This window comes from Neoarius graeffei, chromosome 3 (genome assembly GCF_027579695.1).
Source record: "Neoarius graeffei isolate fNeoGra1 chromosome 3, fNeoGra1.pri, whole genome shotgun sequence".
NCBI classification, from domain to species: domain Eukaryota; kingdom Metazoa; phylum Chordata; class Actinopteri; order Siluriformes; family Ariidae; genus Neoarius; species Neoarius graeffei.
Genome location: NC_083571.1, coordinates 79,857,241 through 79,878,905, shown reverse-complemented (window position 1 = coordinate 79,878,905; position 21,665 = coordinate 79,857,241). Strand labels below are relative to the sequence as shown.

At 44.3% G+C, this 21,665-nt stretch overlaps 1 protein-coding gene across 4 annotated transcripts in view; it reads right to left on the bottom strand.

The window, feature by feature from the left end:
- Positions 1–21,665, bottom strand: part of palld (palladin, cytoskeletal associated protein) — a 178,636-nt gene that overhangs the window by 14,310 nt on the left and 142,661 nt on the right. For 2 of the 4 annotated variants that reach the window (XM_060917423.1, XM_060917425.1), the window contains 5 exons: positions 5,646–6,326; positions 3,667–3,802; positions 1,999–2,100; positions 901–939; positions 83–304 (listed from right to left, as the gene is read on the bottom strand). In XM_060917423.1, coding sequence (XP_060773406.1) covers positions 83–304; positions 901–939; positions 1,999–2,100; positions 3,667–3,802; positions 5,646–6,326 — 1,180 coding nt within the window. Of the gene's footprint in view, positions 1–82; positions 305–900; positions 940–1,998; positions 2,101–3,666; positions 3,803–5,645; positions 6,327–19,358; positions 19,442–21,665 lie in introns of those variants that run through there. The other 2 variants (XM_060917426.1, XM_060917424.1) reach the window with 2 other exon arrangements.

Here is a 21,665-nt window from a genome sequence, read left to right as displayed (position 1 = left end):
AAACTCAGTTTGTGTTTCCTGGAAATGCACACAAAAAACACTGATAATCTGGGGTTTCAAAACAACTACAGTGACCTCGGACCTTTGGCTTCGGGTCTCCGATGACCTTACAGCTGAAGGTGACCGGCATGCCCTCAAACACTTTGAAGTGCTTGAGTTTGTGGTCGAAGAAAGGCGCCACGCAGTCCCCCAGCAGGTTGTCGTCGTGCTGGACGTCATCGTCACTCTCCTCCACTGGGGAGCGTTCCAGCCGAAACTCAATCTCACTGATCAGCCGCTGCTCGAAGCTTGACACCTTGTACTCCTGTGACCGGGTAAAAGTGAGGAAAGAGAGGGAGGAGAGGAAAAAAAAAACAAAAAACCACAGTTAGAAGAGTAGAATGTGCTAGGCACTTGAGTTTAACTTGCACCATAAAATATGGGGGAAATAATTGAGGTTATGAAGTGGAAAAGCATGGCCATGGGAAAATGTGAAGAAATGTGGATTTCGGTTTCTCTCACACACACACACAGACGTACCGAGCATTCAGTGAACATTAGATTCAAGTGACCTCCACAGAATCAGCATTGTTCTGGAAGATTTTTTTTTTTTTAAATAGCATATCAAAGCCCATCTTGGCTCAGACACATTCTCCGATTCTTATACCCCAATTATAGTCATTAAGATCTCCTGATCATATCACATACACAAAAGGTTGCTTTGAAGCCAGAAGGTAATATTAAAAGGGACAGTTGAATTATGGACAGCTCAGACCATGGGCTTTGATTGGCGACACACCCCAAAAGCATAGTGAATGTAGCTGGCATACTTTCAAACCACAGCACAGGAGTGGACAAGTGAGAGAGTGACCAAGTGAAAGAGGTAAAGACAGAAAGAAAAGTGGAGCAAGTCTGGATAACCTTTTGAGGGACAAATTCTGAATCAGCTGAACTGCTTTCCTGCAGAAAGATCAGAGGACAGGCAGTCGCTATCTGAGGAAATCATATCCTGCGCTCAGGTTGTACAACACACCTATGGGTGTATTATAATTTACTGCGCATGCTGATGTGGATTTGCAGGCATGAACTTACCTCATAGTCGTATCTTTTTTTTTCTTTTAAGATACATTTTACAAAAATGCCACATACTTTACCTGACAAAGCAGCCATGTGCAAGTCGAACTCAGATTAAAGGAGCAATAAGCAGGATTTCCTCACTGATCACATTTCAATATGCATATACATATTAATATATACTGTACATTAGTACTACTGTTACCTGATCAATGATCAACAGAGTCCTGATTTCAGCGTCACATGGCTAGAGAACTTGCCACCATTTGATAAATCCCCCTCCCCTTCAAATGAACTTGAACACGTGTTAAAAGGATGGTGTGTAATTTTTAGAACCTGTATAACATTGTAAACGTTGACAAGCTTCACCAACCAGTTTAGTTTTGGCCAGGCTACCGTCCAAACTGATAATCGCATCATTAGTTTTTCTTTGCTTAAATCAGACAGAAGGCACGCCGCCACTCTTGCCAGAGCAGCTGGGGGTTAGATGCCTTGCTCAAGGGCACTTCAGCCAGTCCTGCTGGTCCAGGGAATCGAACCAGCAACCTTTTGGTCCCAAAGCTGCTTCTCTAACCATGACGCCATGACTTCCCTTCGTGATACGAGTTGCCTTTTATGGAAAAAAGAGGCAGGGCTGAGCAGCTTCGTGCTAGCTGGAAAGGAAATACATTCCAGGCCAGAAAAACATACATCGAAACTACTGCTATACAACAGATCTCAACGTGATTCGTTATGTACCTAGGACCGAAATGATTATGGACACTCTCTGAAAAATGCATGACTGCACAAAATTACAAAATACCACTTTAATGGAAGAATACTACTAATGGGAACTTTAAATGAGATACTGCCAGTTCAAAAATAACCAAATGTAAGCAGACGCTCATGGTCTCACATCCAGGAGACGCACTGTAGCAAACATAGTATATTATTGAGTGTGTGTACCTGTGTAGTGGGCTCCTCCTCCGTTTGCTGTGTGCTAAACACTGTGGCTGCGTTGTCAGCCCCCAGGAGCCTGCGAGCCATCTTCTCTTCATAGGTTAACCTCTGAAAGCAAGCAGGATTAATGGGTGAGAGCCAAGGTTAGTGTGTCAGAGACAAACGGGCACATTCTCTCACTACTGGTCATTGAAATGATGAGTACTGCAGAATTACATGGATTATTAGTGACCATGCTGAGTCAGTGCTGGAGGTGGTTAATTTGGTTGGGTTTCTACTAGGAAGTGGACCAATGTTGGTAGGAGGTTATGTTTATAGTCCAGAGGAACTTCTGGACATCTTATTCATAGGTAAACAGGAAGTTGAAGAGAGGTTTTAGAAGATGCCCAATATCAGATTGTGGCAGCGGGGGCGTGGTCAAGCATCGGTCTGTGACCGGAGGGCGGAGTCAGGGAAGGTAAGTGGCAGAATCACTGCACCTGATGTTAATTAATGTGTTTGTGTGTCTTCCCCAGTGACCGCGCCCTATTTAAGGAGGGAGAGCGAGAGCAGAGGGAGCTCTTCCCTGAACCAGACGCCGGTTGTGTGTGTGTGTTTATTTATTTACCAAGCGACCACTGAAAAGTGTGACAATAAAAAAAAGGTTTACCAACCTGAGCTCTGTCCTGCCGTCTTCTGTGCTCCAAATATTATCCCGGGTTTCAGCACCACTGTAGCAGTTCTTATGTATGGGCGGAGCACAGAAGACGGCAGGACAGAGCTCAGGTTGGTAAACCTTTTTTTATTGTCACACTTTTCAGTGGTCTCTTGGTAAATAAACACAGACACACGCAACCGGCGTCTGGTTCGGGGAAGAGCTCCCTCTGCTCTCGCTCTCCCTCCTTAAATAGGGCGCGGTCACTGGGGAAGACACACAAACACATTAATTAACATCAGGTGCAGTGATTCTGCCACTTACCTTCCCTGACTCCGCCCTCCGGTCACAGACCGATGCTTGACCACGCCCCCGCTGCCACACAGATGTAGTCCCTACCCTGAGGTGGTGACTTCCTATTTCAACCAGAAATATTCTAACGTTTTCCCATCCAAGAGATCCACGTAATCTCTTCCAATTACCTCAGTAGTGCAGGAGCGAGTATTGTAAATAAGAATCGAGATGATTTCTTCTTACATCTTTTTCCACCACATCTAGAAAAGGTCGACGTGAATAGGTTGGGCCAAAAGGGTTACGAGCCTTGCCCAAGGGTCCAATACTAGACGCTATAACCCAGAGTTAATCCCTTAACCCCTTGAGCCACCCCTGCCTCAAGAATTGAGATTAACTTGTACTGAAAAAAAAAATATGGCTTACAAATTATTTTTAATACAGTAATACTGTAACTAATGCTGCGTTCAATTAGAGGTTGTAATTCCTGACCTCTGACCAGAAAAAGAAAATGCCCCTTCAATGCTGAATTCCTACTCAGAAAACTGGGGTGGTCGTTATTATTGGATGGCGAGTTCACATTAGACAAAGTGAATTTCAAGTTAACACATTTTTCAGGGAAACTCCTGTTTGTGAGAAATCACACATACTGTATGATACAGATACAGTCGATGGAAATGAGGTTCTCAATAATTCCTTTATCTGTAAGACTTGCAGGTGTTTATTGCAGTCTGAAACAGATAACACACCTGCTGGCCGTTGCTGACGCGTTCCTCTTTAAAGCGCAGCTTCCTCTCCAGGTCCTGAATGACGGCATCTTTCGAGTCCTGGATCTCGGAGTCGCTTACGATCCGTGGTGTGCGGGTGTTCTTGCGCAGGAATCCGCTGTTTGACAGTGATACAAGACAGACAAAGAACATACAGAAGAAGATCCATTAGGAAAAAAATAAATAAATAAATAAAATAGAACTTTGTATACTTAGCAATGTGATGCAAAGGTAGTGCAAGACATCCATATGGGGTATAAATGATTAATGACTTATCAAAGGAATTCTGTAATACAATATAACATTACAGTCATATAATAATTTCAGACACCAAATTAGCATGATTGCAGGAGAGAAATCTTATTTGATTCTCCGTGTCACCATTTTAATACAACTGGCTGTTGCTGAAAAACATTCAATGTGCTGAAAAGCTCTTCCAAACCCATCAGACTGCTCTAGTGTCATGGACATGTGAGAATTTATCTCGCAGTTGTAAAAACATGGAACGTATCCTGTCTGGAATGAGTCAATTCTTGCGAACATCTGTTCGGCTTAAAAATCGCTTCCAGCTCTCACAGGAATCGTAGCTCAAACTCAGCAGACGAAGTTGTGACTGACGGGCACTGGATGCCCCGCCCCCTGTCTGCTGGCTAGGTGGGAAATCATGTCAGCTGAGTGTTGACTAAATATTGACATGATCAGAAACGTGTCTCTCTCTCTCTTTTTTCCATTGCTGAAATAGCCTTGTAGACAGAAGTAGGTGTCCATGTAGAAGTTTAAAGACTTCTATTTATAAAAACAAAAATATTTCATTGTGAACGAGTGCACGAGTCTTTTAAATGAATCAGAGGTCTGAAATTCCACCGTGCTCTTTAATCGTCGTCATTCTGAATGCCAGAAATCAGACCAAGGAAGTAAGTGTGTGTGTGTGTGGGCTTGCAAGAGATTGATCATAAAAGGCAATTGGAGGAACACCATATAAGGAAAGATGTCTTTATGAAGTGTGATTTTTGGTTTTAGTATACATTTCATAAACGTGAATAAAGCCAAGACGGCACACCGCTAAAGATCTCCATGTTAATCTAAGCAATGCAGAGATCTTATTTCTAAGATAAAAGAAAGGTTACCAGGTTTCACTGCCCAGTTGGTGGAGGAGTTTAGTAGTTGTACAGTATAGTGTGCAAAAGGCAGTACGGTGGTGCAGTTGGTAGTGCTGCCTCACGGCTCCAAAGTTCCTGGTTTAATGCTGAGCTCAGTTTACTGACTGTACAGTTTCTCTGCACGTTCTCTCCGTGTCCATGCGAGTTTCCTCTGGGTTCTCCCCAGCTCCCAGAAGGCAGATTAACCAAGGTAAACTCTTGTCCAGTGATCCCAGGATAGGCTCAGGATCCACAATGTCCCTGACTAGTTACTGAAAGTGAGGGAGCGAGTGAACCGTGTGTGTCCTGGACACTGGTGTCCCCCGCAGTCTCATTTTGAGACATTCGAAGGCATAAACACACATTTTGATAAAGCCTTTTGTTTTAACTCAGAACACACACTCATACACAGCGTGCACATAAACATTCCCCTCCTGTCTCTAAAAAGGTCCTTCCATCTCTATAAACATGCTTTATAAGAATGTAAACATGATCTTCTATCCAGGAGCCACAGTGCAGCTGCAGGAGTCCACGGCTACATTCCAAATTACAGCGTGCTCCCTACACAGTGCTCAAGTGCACACCATCTGATGAACACTAAAGGTGTGCATTCAGTGGACAGTGAATCTCTGGCTTTATTTAGGATGAAGCATGTGCTCCTGCTCTTAGTTAGATCAACCGAATTGAATTTAGCATATTCTCACACTACAGTGCACAAGGAAATGTAAATATGGAACTTGTGATTAAATAATAGAGGAAGCCAAAAATTGTGATCAAAATACCAATCAGCTTTAAAATAAGCAGAGGATTATAGGTACTTACACTGTGCCGTTTCCTTTGGGCAGCCCCAGCGCATTAACAGGTGGTGCAGGGGGTGTGGCCGGCAGCACAGACACCAAAAACCCAGCAGGAGATTGGGGCTTGGGTGTAAAAGGGGATGAGCTATCGGAGCAGGTGGGACTTGTGACAGGAGGCGGGGGTGGAGGAGGTGGTGGGGGAAAGTCCTGCGCTGGGCCACAGGGAGAGGTGACCGTGCTGGAGCTGAGGAAGGGTGGAGGAGGAGGTGGGAACGAAGGAGAGCCTGGTGACTCCACGCTGCCTCCTTTAGGTAACGGCTGGAAAGGTGGCAGGGTGACACGGCCAAATGGCTTGTGAGTAGCGGTGGGCGAGAGTGGCGAAGTCAGGCTGGAGCCTGACGAGGTGGAGGACTGGGTGGAGTAGCTCACCGACCCACTGCTGGGACTGCTGGGAGATTGGGCAGCAATGAATTGCTTGGGCCGAGCATAGTTGAACGTGCTCGTCTGCATGGTGCTGCACTCCAGCTCCTGGAAGGAGGGAGGAGGGGGAAGAGGTGGAGATGGAGGCGGGACCTCCTGGGGTGGCTGCTGCTGAAGGAGTGGGGCTTTTTGTTCAGGCTGTTGCTGCTGGACTTGCTGCCACTTAGCCGCTTCCTGCTGCTCTAGGAGGACCTGATTGTGGAGCTGCTTCAGTTGTTCTGCGTTCCTGCAGGATGGAATAGAAAGGAAACTGTAGCTCAGCCACTGCTTGCCCAAACGTGCAGGTGGGGCAGAGCCTCCACATACACTACCGTTCAAAAGTTTGGGGTCACCCAGACAATTTTGTGTTTTCCATGAAAAGTCACACTTTTATTTACCACCATAAGTTGTAAAATGAATAGAAAAAATATAGTCAAGACATTTTTCTGGCCATTTTGAGCATTTAATCGACCCCACAAATGTGATGCTCCAGAAACTCAATCTGCTCAAAGGAAGGTCAGTTTTATAGCTTCTCTAAAGAGCTAAACTGTTTTCAGCTGTGCTAACATGATTGTACAAGGGTTTTCTAATCATCCATTAGCCTTCTGAGGCAATGAGCAAACACATTGTACCATTAGAACACTGGAGTGAGAGTTGCTGGAAATGGGCCTCTATACACCTATGGAGATATTGCACCAAAAACCAGACATTTGCAGCTAGAATAGTCATTTACCACATTAGCAATGTATAGAGTGGATTTCTGATTAGTTTAAAGTGATCTTCATTGAAAAGAACAGTGCTTTTCTTTCAAAAATAAGGATATTTCAAAGTGACCCCAAACCTTTGAACGGTAGTGTACATCAGCCATTCAACAAGTGTTAATCTTCAGAAAGGCCTTATTCTCAATGCTATACTTTTTAAAATAAACACTGAAATACTAAGTACCCTTTTGAGTGATCAATTTAAAATACTGTTATTTGACAGATACAGACTTGCTCCATTTAGAGCTACCGAGTTTTGATTGCACCTAGTGGTCAAAAGTGGGAATTGCACCAAGCTAAACTTAAAGGAACAGTCCACCGTATTTCCATAATGAAATATGCTCTTATCTGAATTGAGACGAGCTGCTCCGTACCTGTCCGAGCTTTGCGCGACCTCCCAGTCAGTCAGACGCAGTCAGACGCGCTGTCACTCCTGTTAGCAATGTAGCTAGGCTCAGTATGGCCAATGGTATTTTTTGGGGCTGTAGTTAGATGCGACCAAACTCTTCCGCGTTTTTCCTGTTTACATAGGTTTATATGACCAGTGATATGAAACAAGTTCAGTTACACAAATTGAAACGTAGCGATTTTCTATGCTATGGAAAGTCCGCACTATAATGACAGGCGTACTAACACCTTCTGCGCGCTTCGGCAGCGCATTGATACGGAGCTCAGATATCAATGCGCTGCCGAAGCGCGCAGAAGGTGTTAGTACGCCTGTCATTATAGTGCGGACTTTCCATAGCATAGAAAATCGCTACGTTTCAATTTGTGTAATTGAACTTGTTTCATATCACTGGTCATATAAACCTATGTAAACAGGAAAAACGCGGAAGAGTTTGGTCGCATCTAACTACAGCCCCAAAAAATACCATTGGCCATGCTGAGCCTAGCTACATTGCTAACAGGAGTGACAGCGCGTCTGACTGACTGGGAGGTCGCGCAAAGCTCGGACAGGTACGGAGCAGCTCGTCTCAATTCAGATAAGAGCATATTTCATTATGGAAGTACGGTGGACTGTTCCTTTAACTGCATGCACAAACTGGGGCAGAAATCACAATTCCTCATGTTCACGCCATGAACATTTTCAGTTAAGACCATTAATGAGCATTCACTGTGGGTTGCCAGTGTTACAATTTTCAGGCCAAGCTGGGATAATTTATAAAACACTCCACGACCTTGCTTTATAGCAAACGATCGGAATTCAATCGAATAAATCTCGGCAAACAAAGAAAAATTATAAGTGTAAGCAATGTATCTATGATCGGCTACATAACTATTTCTAATGCAAGACATTGCAAAGATAAAGGCAGACTGGGAAGGAGGACATTCGTCCATCAGAAATGTGTGTGCATCACAGGGACCTTGTTTTCCCATGCAAACTTTTTTATAAAAATCTCTCTCAGCCTTTTCAAAATGCCCAGGTATTTTTTTTAGCTTGTCTCAAAACATTTTTGCTGAAACGTGGCAACCCGATTAATATTAGCTCTTTGGGAAACACATCTGCTGTATCGAATACGGTTGAACAAAGTTATATCTAAAAACAAACCACTCAAAATATGAGCTGTTAGACTGTAGAGTCCTCGATTCTTGAACTATTACAGCCAGGGCTACTCTAAAAACTCCCTAGATAGTATTCTGTAGCACAAGTCAAGTGCGATAGCCTCTCAACTCCATTTCTTTTGAGGTTAGGTCATTAATCTTGTTGCCCTGCCTCAGTGAAATCTATGTACACAAGCTGCTTCTGCTGTCAGTCAGTATTGGGGAGGGGGAGGAGCAGTGTATCCTCATTTGACTTGGTTAAAATAGGTCCTGCTTGGTTCCACTTCTGAAACCCCTCCATAAACTACATTTCTTATTCAGCTGAATGTGACGAGTCATGCTGAGTTTTCCTGCCGTCAGATGACGAGACCTCTCCAGGCTGTAATCTGCACATCCCTTTAGCATGCGCCTGGACACGCCAACCCCAACCCTTCCACATCCTCCCCTACACTTCATGGCTCGAAGTATGCTACAGCATTAAACTAACATCACAACAATATTCTGGAAGTACCGTAAGTACCACTGCAATCAAGCAGTCATGTAGCTGCTCTATAATTAGTTTCCTACTCTAGGACACAAAGCATTGCTTTAACGTTATATTTGCATTCTGGAAATATTGACTGTTGTATTCATAAGGGGGGGAAAAAAGGAGAAGAAAAAATACATAAGAACATTAATGTTGTTCTGACATTCTGAAGTTGTTTTTAGTGTGATGGAGGGCCACACAGTCTGTTCTGGGAATAACATCAGCATTGTAAGGCTGTGCAAAGAGCTCTAAGGGCGTAAACACAAAATGGCTCTCCCACTTACAACTGATGGCCTGTCAAGATGTGGGTCATAAAATGCACAGACTTTGTAGAACCAAATGTATGCTTTAACTTTTTACAGTCAGGGAACCCTGTTTAAACATAAAATAAACCCTCACACACACCCTCACTACAGATTTATTTCACAAACCAACTATTCGAGATACACAATAATATTTTGCTTATTTATTAAAGAGTTTTTGTTCTTACTTTTGAACTTTCCACCAATAGAAGCCATGTTTATTCTCATCTCATCTCATCTCAATATCTCTAGCCGCTTTATCCTTCCTGTTCTACAGGGTCGCAGGCAAGCTGGAGCCTATCCCAGCTGACTACGGGCGAAAGGCGGGGTACACCCTGGACAAGTCGCCAGGTCATCACAGGGCTGACACATAGACACAGACAACCACTCACACTCACATTCACACCTACGGTCAATTTAGAGTCACCAGTTAACCTAACCTGCATGTCTTTGGACTGTGGGGGAAACCGGAGCACCCGGAGGAAACCCACGCGGACACAGGGAGAACATGCAAACTCCGCACAGAAAGGCCCTCGCCGGCCCCGGGGCTCGAACCTGGACCTTCTTGCTGTGAGGCAACAGCGCTAACCACTACACCACCGTGCCGCCCGCCATGTTTATTTAAAAAAATAAAAGATTCTACTTCACATTAGGTCCAGAGTAAAATTGCAAATGCGCACGTGCACGTTGGTCACAAAAATGCATGCAAGACAGGTCCTGATATTGACAGCATGATGTCACATGGCATACTGACTCACAAGAGTCACTGCTCGCTCCTGCAGCACGTGCATGACCTTGCTGCACTCCGTTCGCAAGAACAGTAGTCCAGGAATTTATATTAAAAAGTTAATGCGGACACCTTTCTCTTTTAGCCAGCATTAACTTCTTCTGCAGTTTGTGCTTTGTGAATTGGACCATATGGGCTAGCCTTCGTGCTCCATGTGAATCAATGAGCCTTCGACACCCATGACCCTGTCGCCGGTTGCCCTTCCTTGGACCACTTTTGTTCGGTACGAACCACTACATACCAGGAACACCCCACAAGACGTGCCATTTTGGAGACGCTCAGTCAGACCCAGTCATCTAGTAATCACAATGTGGCCCTTGTCAAAGTCAATCAGATCCTTACACGTGCCCATTGTTCCTGCTTCCAACACATCAACTTCAAGAACTGACCATTGTCTTGCTTGCTGCCCAATATATCCTACCCCTTGACAGGTGCCATTATAATGAGATATCAGTGTTCTTCACTTCACCTGTCAGTGCTTGTACTTTTATGGCTAACAGAAGTAGCACTAGTCAAAAGTTTGGACACATCTAGGCGTCGCTTTAAACCCATGATAATCTTTTGATAAGACTAAGAAATAATTATCCACACTTGAGCTACTTTCTCAACCTGAGGATAAAAAAAAAGCAACTGTGAGGTTGCTTTTACAGCTAATTTATTGCCCAAAATCAAATCTACATGCTTTGTGCACAACTTCGTGCTGCAACACAGATTTTGCTTTTCTAGATGTAAAACAGTATTTGTAAGAAGCAGTTAACATGACTAAACTGTAAAAAAAAAAAATAACCTGAAGGACACTTTTAAAGCACAGGCCTTTATCAAAGCCAAACACCATCTCTCGCAACATTAGCAAAAATGAAAAATTCATGGATCTGCCCCGTAACTCCAATCCACTCCAAAATGTAACAAGATCTTCCTTGGTATATGCTACACCCTTCCACCAAGTTTCATGTAAATTGGATTAGTAGGTTTTGCACAATCCTGTTTACAGTCAGACAAGCCTAGTTAGTTAAAGGTAGACTGCCTTTCGGATTCATCTCATCATCTCTAGCCGCTTTATCCTTCTACAGGGTCGCAGGCAAGTGGAGCCTATCCCAGCTGACTATGGGCGAAAGGCGGGGTACACCCTGGACAAGTCGCCAGGTCATCACAGGGCTGACACAGACACAGACAACCATTCACACTCACACCTACGGTCAATTTAGAGTCACCAGTTAACCTAACCTGCATGTCTTTGGACTGTGGGGGAAACCGGAGCACCCGGAGGAAACCCACGCGGACACGGGGAGAACATGCAAACTCCACACAGAAAGGCCCTCGCCGGCCCCGGGGCTCAAACCCAGGACCTTCTTGCTGTGAGGCGACAGTGCTAACCACTACACCACCGTGCCGCCCGCCTTTCGGATTTTAAAGTGTAAAAGAATTTTCTCCGACACCGAATTAGTTTTGTTTAGTGACCCGAAAGCTACTGAATTCCAAATCACAGACTTCCAATTTTATTATGCTTTTTTAAAAATAGAACAATTAATGAATTCAGGGCCACATGGCCCTAAATTCTGCGCTATTTTTTCCTGCTTCACCATGACCCAATTCAAGCTACTACATCATGCATCACGTGGTGGGCTTTCCCCGTTCATGCAAGGCATTGTGGGATACAAATTTGAAACAGGAGAGAAAAACGGAGGACGCGAGTGTGCGAATGAATAATAATGATATTTTATTAATATCAATTGCAAACCATAAGTTTGAAAAATAGATATTTACAAATGTACAAATACAAATCTTGTTACTCTATAAAAATATAATAATCAAAAAATCAAGTCCTATAAATCACTATCCCATATCTTAACACCGCTAGGTACAAAGCTGCTTTGAAATCGCTTAGTCCTGCACTTGAACGTCTGATAGTTGCGTGGGTTCCGGAGATGGTATGAATGTTTTTTTATATCCGATAGCAGATCCCTCAGTTTGTTAGATTCTTGAAGAGTGACTTCTTTATAGAGTCTCTGGCATTGAGCCAGTCTTCGTTGGCTGAGGGTGGATAACTTAGTATGGTAGAGAGCATCATTGTAAGATAAGCTTGGTAGAGCGATCTTTAGTGCTCGACGTTGAATGGATTCTAGTTCTTCAGCAAGGAATTGTGGCAGAGCAAAGTGCCAAACCTGGCAGGCGTACTCAAGAACAGGACGAATGAATGCACAGTAGATGGTTACCAGATCTTTTGGTGGGGCGCCAGAGCGTTTCAGGATACGCAAAGCATACAACCGTTTGCTGGCTTTAGTGCAGGTCATTGATATGGGAATTCCAGGTAAGGTTGGAAGAGATAGTTAGATCAAGAAGCTTGAAGTGATCAACAACTTCAATCTCAGTTTCAGCCAAGGAAAGGCTCTCCAGTGCCAAAGGAGACTTAATGAAAGATATTCGAAGTTCCTTGGTTTTCTTGACATTCAAACGCATGTTGTTGTGATCAGTTCATTTAGCGATTTTATCAACAGCGGCCTGGAGTGAGGAATTAGACGACCTTGAGACGACTTCGTAAACAGTGCAGTCATCGACATACTTGTACATTGGGAGATGGGATCCAAGATCATTAATCATGATCAAGAAGAAGAATGAAACGTGAAAGACGGACTACAGTAACGGAAAGCAAGAAGAAAAGGCGTCATGTTGCGAAGGAAAGGAAATGCAGGCCCAAACTAATAAATATCGGTGGTCAGCGAGCACCTCGATGTGATCAGCTGTTCGTTTAACGACAAAACGATGTAATCGATAGATAGTGCACGGTCAAAAGGTAAACCTGCACATGCGCACATGGACTTCCTCTGTCTGCTTGACTGCACGAAGTGAGCGATTTCATGCACATTATTTGCTCAGGAATCCCCTCAAATTAAACTTCATGCACTTTATTTGCTCAGGAATCCCCTCAAACTTCCCAGCCACAGAATGGCCAGATATTCTGTGAGATATTACAGAAATAAATGTATCACAAAGACCAAGTTTCAGAGGGAACTACCCATCTCATCTCATTATCTCTAGCCGCTTTATCCTGTTCTACAGGGTCGCAGGCAAGTGGAGCCTATCCCAGCTGACTATGGGCGAGAGGCGGGGTACACCCTGGACAAGTCGCCAGGTCATCACAGGGCTGACACATAGACACAGACAACCATTTACACTCACATTCACACCTACGGTCAATTTAGAGTCACCAGTTAACCTAACCTGCATGTCTTTGGACTGTGGGGGAAACCGGAGCACCCAGAGGAAACCCACGTGGACACGGGGAGAACATGCAAACTCCACACAGAAAGGCCCTCGCCGGCCATGGGGCTCGAACCCGGACCTTCTTGCTGTGAGGCGACAGCGCTAACCACTACACCACCGTGCCGCCCAGAGGGAACTCATCTCATCTCATCATCTCTAGCCGCTTTATCCTGTTCTACAGGGTCGCAGGCAAGCTGGAGCCTATCCCAGCTGACTACGGGCGAAAGGCGGGGTACACCCTGGACAAGTCGCCAGGTCATCACAGGGCTGACACATAGACACAGACGACCATTCACACTCACATTCACACCTATGGTCAATTTAGAGCCACCAGTTAACCTAACCTGCATGTCTTTGGACTGTGGGGGAAACCGGAGCACCCGGAGGAAACCCATGCGGACACGGGGAGAACATGCAAACTCCACACAGAAAGGCCCTCGCCGGCCCCGGGGCTCGAACCCAGGACCTTCTTGCTGTGAGGCAACAGCACTAACCACTACAGCACCGTGCCGCCCCCAGAGGGAACTAAATTTCACCAATTTTATGAACTCGTAAGGCCGTCTCACTTTAAGGGCATACAGTAAACCAAGTGAGCATTGAATTAAATAGCTACGTTTAATAGCCTAATACAAATTGCCACAATTACTCATCATTGCTCATTATTTTATATTGGCTGATGCTAGTTATTAGAATCAAAAATCATACCTGAGGTTAACCATCATACTACTGTATATTAGGTATTTAAGCTAGTAGCATTGCTGCTTGTCTAGAACTATTCCCTCCGAGACTCGAGTCCACACACACTGTACAGTGGCACATGCAGAACATGGCTGAGGCAAACATGGGTCTGGTGTGCATTCTAGATAGTGTGAAAACACAGTAATAATTCGTACAGGCTGTTTCAGTATTACTTTTTACAAGCTCACGTGACCCAAATGAATGAACAGGACAGAGATATTGGACACTTGTGTATTAGAGTCATAATAATGCACTCTGATGTTATATTGATACATTTTGGTGTTAAATCCTGTTTCGCTATACACAGAACACCTGCCTGTAGACGGAGCTCAGGCTTCGGATTTTGATATCAGGAAAAGCGCAAAAGGACTTTGTACATTGCCACACACAGAGCATGTGACTGAAGCGTTAAGGACAGGGGTCAGGTTTACAAACTCATTATATATACAGCCCTAAACAGACTTTCAAGAAGACCGATTAGCAGACTGGTCCAATGAAAAGACGAGCTGATTTTTAAATAAATGTACTTTCACACATCACCACTGGAAAGATTAGGAAAGTCGTAAGCATGTGTGGTACACGTTTGCGTGTTGGCAGGAAACTAGTACATTCGTCCATTTCCTTAGGAGGAAGTCATAGCCCATGGTGGGGAAAGATTAGCCTAGATCAAACCTGTAACCATATTCACGGTCACAAGTCAGGACTGGGTTTGTGCCTGGTATAACGTTTTTCTTCATGTTGGTTTTTAAAGACATTAATTGTTCACAATCTAAGATGAACACATCACTCGTCCCTAGGTGTATATATGTTGCAATTAATTATACAAACACGTTTTAAGACACTACCTGTACCAGTTATTCATAAGAGAGATCAGACTTCAACCAGAGTGTCACCTCTAATTCATTAGAATGTAGGGTGCATCAGTTGCCCTCACTTTCATAAAATCTGATGCATTTTTGTTCGGGTGTTCCTTTTCACCAATAAAAACATCCTGTAAAATTTTTTGACCATATTCAAAAGTCTAATGGTGGCACCATGAGGTTCATTTTTTGCCAAAAAACGCTTATTTTATGTTTTCGCGTAAGGTTTGAATCACAATGTTGGACTCCATTTATTGATTCCTTGTGACCCAGAGATCATGTTAAGAACCTTTGCAAGGGATTGAGAAGCATTAATGTGATTCATAATACATTTGTATTGTTTAAAAGTAGTTGAACAATGATTCAATGAACAGCTAAAACTCAAACTGTGCTTGATAATATATTTAGAATATGTACTAAAAATGTGTATCTAAGATATCTGGTATACTCTATAAGGTGCCATAATGTTTCATGAAAAGTGATCGAAATTTTGTCATAAAAGTCATAAAATAGCAGCTTTTTCAATAACTCTGAGCTCCTGGTGCCACCATTAAACTTTTGAATTTTGTCAAAATATTTCACCCAGTGTGTTTTCTTACCAAAAGGAACATAAAAACAAAAATGCATCATGATCGGAGGAACTTTTCATTTTTAGGGGGCAACTGATGCACCCTATTAGAATGCCATAGTTTCTCCCTCCCCACAGGTTAAGAGTCTGGGCATCATCCCTGACAGTACATTACGCTTTGAATTGGAGCCCTGCACTCCCGCGGGAGTCCCGCGGGACCCACCGCAAAGCAGTGCAGCACGGGACAAATTTTGAAAGCTCATTGCGGGCGCGGGCGGGAGGGGGAGTGCACAATGCGGGAGTGGGAGGGAGAGGTGATAAGCTGCAGTCCCGCTAACTAAAAACGTGTTTAAAATAAAATTTATAAATTATTAATTTATGTCTATCATATATAATTTGTGCTGGATATTTTATTTGGCATTAATAAAAACATTTTAAGATGCCTAAATTTGTGGATGTGGTTGTGGCAGCGGGGGCGTGGCCAAGCAGCAGTCTGTGAATGGAGGGCGGGGTCGGGGAAGGTAAGTGGCTAGGTCATTACACCTGATGTCAATTTGTGTGTGTGTGTGTGTGTTTGTTGCAGGGATGGAGTATAAAGGGAGGGGGAGAGGAGAGAAGAGGGATTCGCTCCCCGACCACAACACGTGTGTGTGCGAGAGTGAGTGAACGAAAGAAAGCTGAAAAGCTCAATAAAGTGAGTGATGTGCGTCCCGGGTTTCAGCACCACTGTAGTAATCCCCGATGTGGGTGGAGCACAGAAGCACGGCAGGTGAGAGTTCGTGTTCACACCCACTCACTTTATTGAGCTTTTCAGCTTTCTTTCTTTCACTCGTTCACTCACACACACGTGTTGTGGTCGGGGAGCGAATCCCTCTTCTCTCCTCTCCCCCTCCCTTTATACTCCATCCCTGCAACAAACAAACACACACACACACACACACACACAAATTGACATCAGGTGTAATGACCTAGCCACTTACCTTCCCCGACCCCGCCCTCCATTCACAGACTGCTGCTTGGCCACGCCCCCGCTGCCACAGTGGTCTAATCTCGCGTACGTTTCCGATTCCCTTCCGCTCTTCCGTGTTTGAGATCTCCGATCATGGCAGAAGAGCAGAGCTCCTCTAGTGAAGCTCACAATGGGTATCTCTGTAAAGCCTCAGCTGCGCATGCCACTTGGCAACGCACACCCTCGCTACATGCGCTAGGTGAAGGATCGGTCAGTGGAGAGCTCAGCTAAGCTCAGCATGTTTAATTCCCCAAGCCAATGACAAGAACTTTTGTGAGAAATAACGCGAACGTCTGCATCATGCGGGATTTGCGGGCGGGAGTGGGACAAAATACGGCAGGCGCGGACGGGAGCGGGACTGAAAATCATAATTCTTTGCGGGAGCGGGACTGCACAATGCGGGAGCGGGTGGGAGTGGGACTGAAAATTCTGTCCCGTGCAGACCTCTACTTTGAATCACAATTCAATAATCTCTCTCGGTCTACATATCAATCCTTTACGTCCATCTCTTGCACCTCGCTTCACTGCTGTTCTACATATTCCAATTACATCTCGCATTGATTACTGCAATTCTATTCTTTCTGGTCTTCCTCACAAACACCTCCATAAACTTCAACTGCTTCAGAATACACCTGCCCATATCACCAATACCCCTTCCATAATACATATTACTCCTTTCCTCCAGCAACTTCACTGGCTCACTGTGAAATACCGCGTTGATTTTAAGATCACTTCTTTTCACTTTCAAGACACTTCATAACCTAGCCCCTTCCTACCCATCTCTCCGCTCTCCTGCACATCTTCTTGCACTCTTAAACCCTTTTCTTCTGTTAATCTCAGTGCACCTCCTATTCGTTTGACTACCATGAGGTTTACAGCCTTTAGCTGTGTTGCCCATCACTTCTGGAACTCTTCTATAATAGATCTGTAATACTGACCCTTTTCCAACCTTCAAATCTTACCTCTTCAAACATGCCTATTCTGTCTGACTCTAACGTTAACCAGATGAGCGGTTAAGTTTTCCCATTCTTATGCATTTTATGCTTTGTTGATTACTGAGGATTTGATGCAATTGTGTCGTTATATTGTTGATTAATACTCGGGTTTTTACTGTGTGTTGAGGGGTTTTTGAGTGCCTTGAAAGTTGCCTATAAATAAAATGCATTATCCATCCATCCGTTATCTGTAGCTGCTTATCCTCTCCTACAGGGTCGCAGGCAAGCTGGAGCCTATCCCAGCTAACTCTGGGCAAGAGGTGGGGTACACCCTGGACAAGTCGCCAGGTCATCACAGGGCTGACACCTACCCCTTTTCCACCAAATCAGTTCCAGGGCTGGTTCGGGGCCAGGGCTGGTGCTGGTTCACAACTCGTTCAACTTGCGAGCCAGCTGAGAACCAGTTTGCTTTTCCATAGCTTGCGGAGCTACGTCATTACATCGCTGTATACGTCATTACGTCGCTGTATACGTCAGTTACGTCGCTACGTTTGCATAAACCTTGGCGCGAATATCGAAGCAAAAACAACACGGAAGCAGCAGCAGCAGCAGCAACAACAACAATAATAATAATAATAATGGATGACTTCGCGTTTGTACAGCTGCGGCTTCTCGTCGCTTAAAAATGGCGATCTTTCGCGGTCTTGTTATTGTTGTTGGTCTTAACAACTCCGCCCCCCGCTGACATAAGCGGTTCTTTCCTCTGGCCCAGCAGACAGTTGGTGCTAGCCTGGAACCGGTTTTTCTGGCCCCAGAGCCAGTTCTTTGTCAGTGGAAACAGAAAACCCGGTTCCAAACTAAGCACTGGCCCCGAACCAGCCCTGGAACTGCTTTGGTGGAAAAGGGGCAACAGAGACAACCATTCACACTCACACCTACGGTTAATTTAGAGCCACCAATTAGCCTAACCTGCATGTCTTTGGACTGTGGGGGAAACCAGAGCACCCGGAGGAAACCCACACAGACACAGAGCATGCAAACTCTGCACAGAAAGGTCCTCGTCGGCCACGGGGCTCGAATCCGGACCTTCTTGCTGTGAGGCGACAGTGCTAACCACTACACCACCGTGCCGCCCAAAATGCATTATTATTAATGATATTTGTTATTTGAGAGGCTATATGTATAGCCAGCTGTTTACCATTTATCTATCTATCCAGCTGAACTGAAGACATCTCAGTGATGCCTCATGGCTTATAATGGCGGTTTGGTGATTAGCTGTGAATTAATGTGTTTGCTTTGTAGATAAAGTCCACAAAACCAGAAGGAACACCCTGTCCAACTTCCTGAATCATAGGCCTATTGAGTTTGAATAGCTTGCAGGAACAAGCGGTTAGTCCATGTCATTGTGAAGCTACTCAGGTGTAACCCTCAGAAGAACCTGCATGATATTATTCCTTAACAACCAACGCAAACACCGTCACAATGACTGAAAGCAGTAGGGCAAGCAAGCTTCCTCTCTCTTTCATACTGGTGTATGTGTGGTATGGTATGAAGACTGCTCCCTTGCTCTGTCAGTAGGCTTCAAGCACATTTTAGCCTAACTGTTTCCAGATGTGGAGCAGCTAGTCACTCTGGTTTCTGCTCTCTGTTCTTTTTTTACTTTTTAAAAGTCGAGGGGAAAGCCCTCCCTCGCTCCTCCTGCAGCTTAAATGAGTCTGACAGACCTGATAAGACCTTGAAAACAGACAGAGAAAAAGAGAAAGAAGGACCGGGGGAGAGAGAAAAAGCAGGGGAGAGGTCGTGTTGTGCAGAACGTGCCATGTTCATAGGGAACGAAATGGATTTTTATGCAATGCAAAATAACGCTAAAAGAAAAATGGTGCATAAGGCTATGTTTGTACAATCTCAGTATTCGACAGTGAGAAAAAGCCCTGAACCCAAATCATCCCTGGGGTCACTACCACAAGTTCCAGGCTTTCCACATACTCACCCTGAAACAAACACACAGCAGTGTCTTCTTTCTCTTTGTGTCTTTCCCTTCAGCCCCTTGTTCATTTCCCTCCCCTCTCCTGCCTTGTCCGGAGTGTGCAACCACAGAAAGAGCACTTTTACAGGAATAGTTTGGCAGTGGCTGAAACACATTCGGACTCAGCCCTGGGAGGCGCTTTGCTTTCATTCCTTTTTTGGTTCTGTTCAGAGCGCACACATCTCACACACACACACACACACACACACACACACACACACACACACACACACACACACACACCTCTCCAGTGCACCATTCAGACAAATGAGCAAAAAAAAAAAAAAAAAACTGTATAAAATAAATGCCCAGTCAAATAACAGGACTACTTTTTAAAAGAATCGTATTTCCCCTCAAAATGTGTGTCAAAATTATTTCACCCCAGTGACTGCCATATTTCAACCCCAAACAAGGTTGCTTCTGTCAGGAGGTCCAGACTTGGCCATAGATAGAGCTTTCAACAAGATAAGCCAAACGTGCTTCCACATCATTCCAGAAACGGTTAAAGAAACACAGACTCATGTTTTGCCAAATTAAATGTCTCAGCATCAGGATTTGAACCCTACTGAAAACCTGTGGTCTGAACTGAAGAGGCACAACAACATGCACAAACCTGAAAGGACATAAACGAGCTTAAAATCTTCCAAATGGACCCAGAGCCTCCAAGACCAGAGCATCTCTAATCTTGTTAGACACTACAGGAAGAGAAAGGTTTTGTTGGAAATAAAACATCCTGCATGTCGGAGCTGAAGTCATTGATAGCATGCATTATTCCTTTGTCGTTTTCATAAAGGGTGCCAATATTTTGGAGAACACGGTACATACAATGGGTTCGGAACGTATTCAGATCCCTTTGGTTTTAGCATATTTTATTGTGCTACAAATGCAATTTAACATGAAACTGAGCTCAAAAGCATCCTTTTTCGCTTTAATTATCTTGAGAACGTGAGCGAGTCTGCCCGGTGTAAATTCAACTGATTGGACAGGATTCTGAAAGACACACACCTGTGTGTACGAGGTCCTACAATTCACAGTGCACGCTAGACCAAAAACCAAGCCATGATGTCCACAATTTGCAAATTTGGACCTGGGCAGGGGGATAAACTCATTTTATAAAGCATTTGTAAAGTCTGAAACCACTATGAACCGCCAGTAGCTTAGTAAACTAGACCCAACCACCTAGCGGCCAAAAATATTTTTTGCCTAGCGAATGGGTCTAGCCTCGCACCATATAAACAAAAACACCCCGGGCATCAAATTGTGCCCGCCAATCACAACGCAAGGTTTTTGTTTGGATTCTTTGGGCGGGCTTTTGCAGGAGTGACGACAAAGCTGCGCGACGCTGGAGAAAGCGCAACAGGAAAGATGGCTACGGCTAGTGAACAGCGTGCGTTTGACTCCGCTTTGGAATCAGTTTTAGAAGAATTAGACTTGGAGTTTTCGTTGAAACATGAGCAGGAAGAGGCTCTCCGCTCATTCCTTTTCAAGAAGGACGTTTTCGCTGTTTTGCCGACCGGCTATGGCAAAAGTCTGATCTACCAGCTGGCTCCGCTTGTAGCCAAAAGGATGGGGCTAGTTTGTGCAGTACGAAGAATTAATAAACAGCTTTGAAACATTACTTTTTGATTGTTTCTTATTTTCCCGTTATTTTAAATTTAAGGGAAATTATTTCACCAAACACCACTAAATAAAAACTCTCAAAAACAGTTTAAGCAAACCCTTGAAAAACACTTGGAAAAAAAATGTGTATGTGGTACAGACTCCAAACTTGTGGTCATTATCTCCAAACTTCTTAATATCTAGAACCTGTTTATTAATTAATACGCATTTTGAAAAATTATTTATTTCAAGGCCTCCCCCACTGCTTTCTGTCGCTCTGACTACGTCACAGTCACTGTTGCGCTGATTGATCAGAGCGTTGGCCTATACGCACAGACAGTTTGAAAGACAGCGGGTTGTTCCTCCTACCCGCTTCAGAAATGTCTACGGATCGAGGCCAGACTAAATATTCACATTTAGTCTGGCTTGCCAGGCTAAACCACCAGGGCTTTTCAGTCAAACACAGTAACTGGGCTAGAAAGGTCCTAATCAGGGAGGTGACCAATAACCCAGTGGCCACTGGTATCTAAAAATACAATTTCTTCTATTTTCAGGTTGTAAAACCGTTGGTGGAAAAATTATATTAGTTATTAGTTCAACTACCATCATTTGATCTCCCCATCAATTCATAATCCAAAAGCATTGGGGGGGGTAGCATCTCCGGTCTGATAA